The sequence below is a fragment of the Juglans microcarpa x Juglans regia genome, chromosome 3S, assembly GCF_004785595.1.
Source record: "Juglans microcarpa x Juglans regia isolate MS1-56 chromosome 3S, Jm3101_v1.0, whole genome shotgun sequence".
Lineage (NCBI taxonomy): Eukaryota > Viridiplantae > Streptophyta > Magnoliopsida > Fagales > Juglandaceae > Juglans > Juglans microcarpa x Juglans regia.
In genome coordinates, this window is record NC_054599.1 from 5249658 (window position 1) to 5251617 (window position 1960).

The following is a 1960-nucleotide window of genomic DNA, read 5'->3' on the forward strand; positions in this document are numbered from 1 at the left end:
GTTCTGGAATCCCTCGAAGTATTCCCTCTATCATTATACGTATCGCTCGTTTGAGTTTTTTTTTTTCAAACACCTTCCAGGCAATTCAATTCCCCAATACAGCCATTACAACATTACAACCCAGTCATTCCTTCATTACGACACTGCATTTCACAACAAGAACACAACAACAGACAAGAAGGGAATTCAAAATTAGAGACCATGCATGCAAATGGCTTCGCATTTGGCAACGGTGTTTGGAATAAAGAAAATCATCTTGATCATTAAATATTCGAGCTTGGGGATCATAGGGAAAGAGCAATATAGAATTCAGCGGGCCGCCTTTTGCTCCTTCCATCGGTGCAAAAGCATTGGATTCTTCATACGGCTGATGAGCTTAAAATTCCAATATTTGTACATCAAGTAGGTTCAAATCTAGATGTATTTTCTATTAATTTGCAAGAAAGGGTATTTTATTTCAGGAAAGGGTATTTTTCAATCAAAGATTACAAACTCCAAATATATAAAACACTAAAGTGCATCTTTATTTAGCAGCTTTGTTCTTGGTGAGATAGCTTTTGGCAATTTGTGCAATGCCTTCCAGTGGCTCGATAGTGACATAGGATGCATTAGCAGCTGCCTCTTCCTTCACGTCATACTCTATAGTTGACCTTATAATGCATGAATCATCGCCCTCTTCGATGACTTCGAAGCGAATACGATAAAGAGTAAACCCCATCTCCAGATATCCTCCTTCAACTGCCTCTGTTTCTTTCACCCGTTTCTCATTGTCAATCTTTGTGAACTTCTCCGAGGAACTGCTAAGACCAGGTGTGCCTATTTCAATGCAGAAAAGACATAATAAATTTACAAAAGAATTTAATCTCCTCTATACCTTATATAAACAGTGCAGTGCAGTGCAGAAACCAATGTTTTTCAAGCAATTCTGTCAAAAGTTGCTACTTTGATTGCTTTGTATCATTAATGGTTAAGAAGTTGTAAACTCCATGACCTCTTCTGATAATTGTTGATAAACAATAAAAATACAGACCGGTTTTACCGAGAATATGCTGAACAGTGCAGTAAACAGTAAAAAGAGCCCATGGCTCTGTCACTGCTCATAATCTTTTAGCTCTCTCTAAAAGATATTTGTAAAATATGAGGCTGAGACTGAGTAACCTCTACCCAGATGAGGTTCATCATGTCTAAGGAACAGGAAATTGATTCATGGCCAGCTCAAACACCGAAATTAGTCTGGTTCTGAATATGCAACTAATTTAGAACACAATTGTTAGCTTTGGGAAATATATATATATATATATATATATATATGTATGTATATATATACCTGGTACAAATGTTAGCTTGAGAACAGTCCCAAGCCCTCCATCACCTTCCAAGACCTCAATTTTCTCAATGAGAGTTGAAACTTCTTCAACGAGATTTGCCAAACGAAGCGTGCCATAGAGCTCCCAGGCTTCAGTAGCAGGCACCTCTATCTTCATCTCGTGTGAGAGTTGCCCAGAAACCATCTTCCTAATTTCTCTTAATTTCTGGCGTGGGAGAAGTACTTCTGACAATTACAGCAATGTGTGCAGAACGGTTATGTGATATTAGTGTATATATATATATACACATACATACATACATACTCAGAACATATAGGAAAGGACAAGGTCTGCGGACATAGTATTTGTGTCAAATTGCCATCCACAGATTCCCTACACCGCAGGCATATCGTTTTCTCCTAAGTTATAAATGGAAAAGAACAATTTCACGTACAATAAATTAATTGAGTTGGGAATATGTTATATGTTATATTTTTGGGCGAGTTAAGCGGCCTTGTTTTTTGTTTTTTGTATTTTTTTGAGTAAACCGGCCTTGTTGTATACTCATGAAAGTCTCAAATTAGAAACTAGGGGTGTGCAAAATTTCGAGAATTCCGACTCCGTCCGACCTCCGCTCCGACGCCGACTCCGAC

At 38.0% G+C, this 1960-nt stretch overlaps 1 protein-coding gene across 1 annotated transcript; it reads right to left on the minus strand.

Annotated features, from left to right (window-relative positions):
- Positions 1-434: 434 nt before the first annotated feature.
- Positions 435-1581, minus strand: LOC121258493 (norbelladine synthase-like). The gene is made up of 2 exons (XM_041160020.1): positions 1328-1581; positions 435-816 (listed from the first exon to the last, which is right to left on the minus strand). Exons 1-2 carry the CDS (start codon positions 1509-1511, stop codon positions 524-526), a joined length of 477 nt encoding a protein of 158 aa, XP_041015954.1. The 5' UTR covers positions 1512-1581; the 3' UTR covers positions 435-523.
- Between the last annotated feature and the right edge of the window lie 379 nt (positions 1582-1960).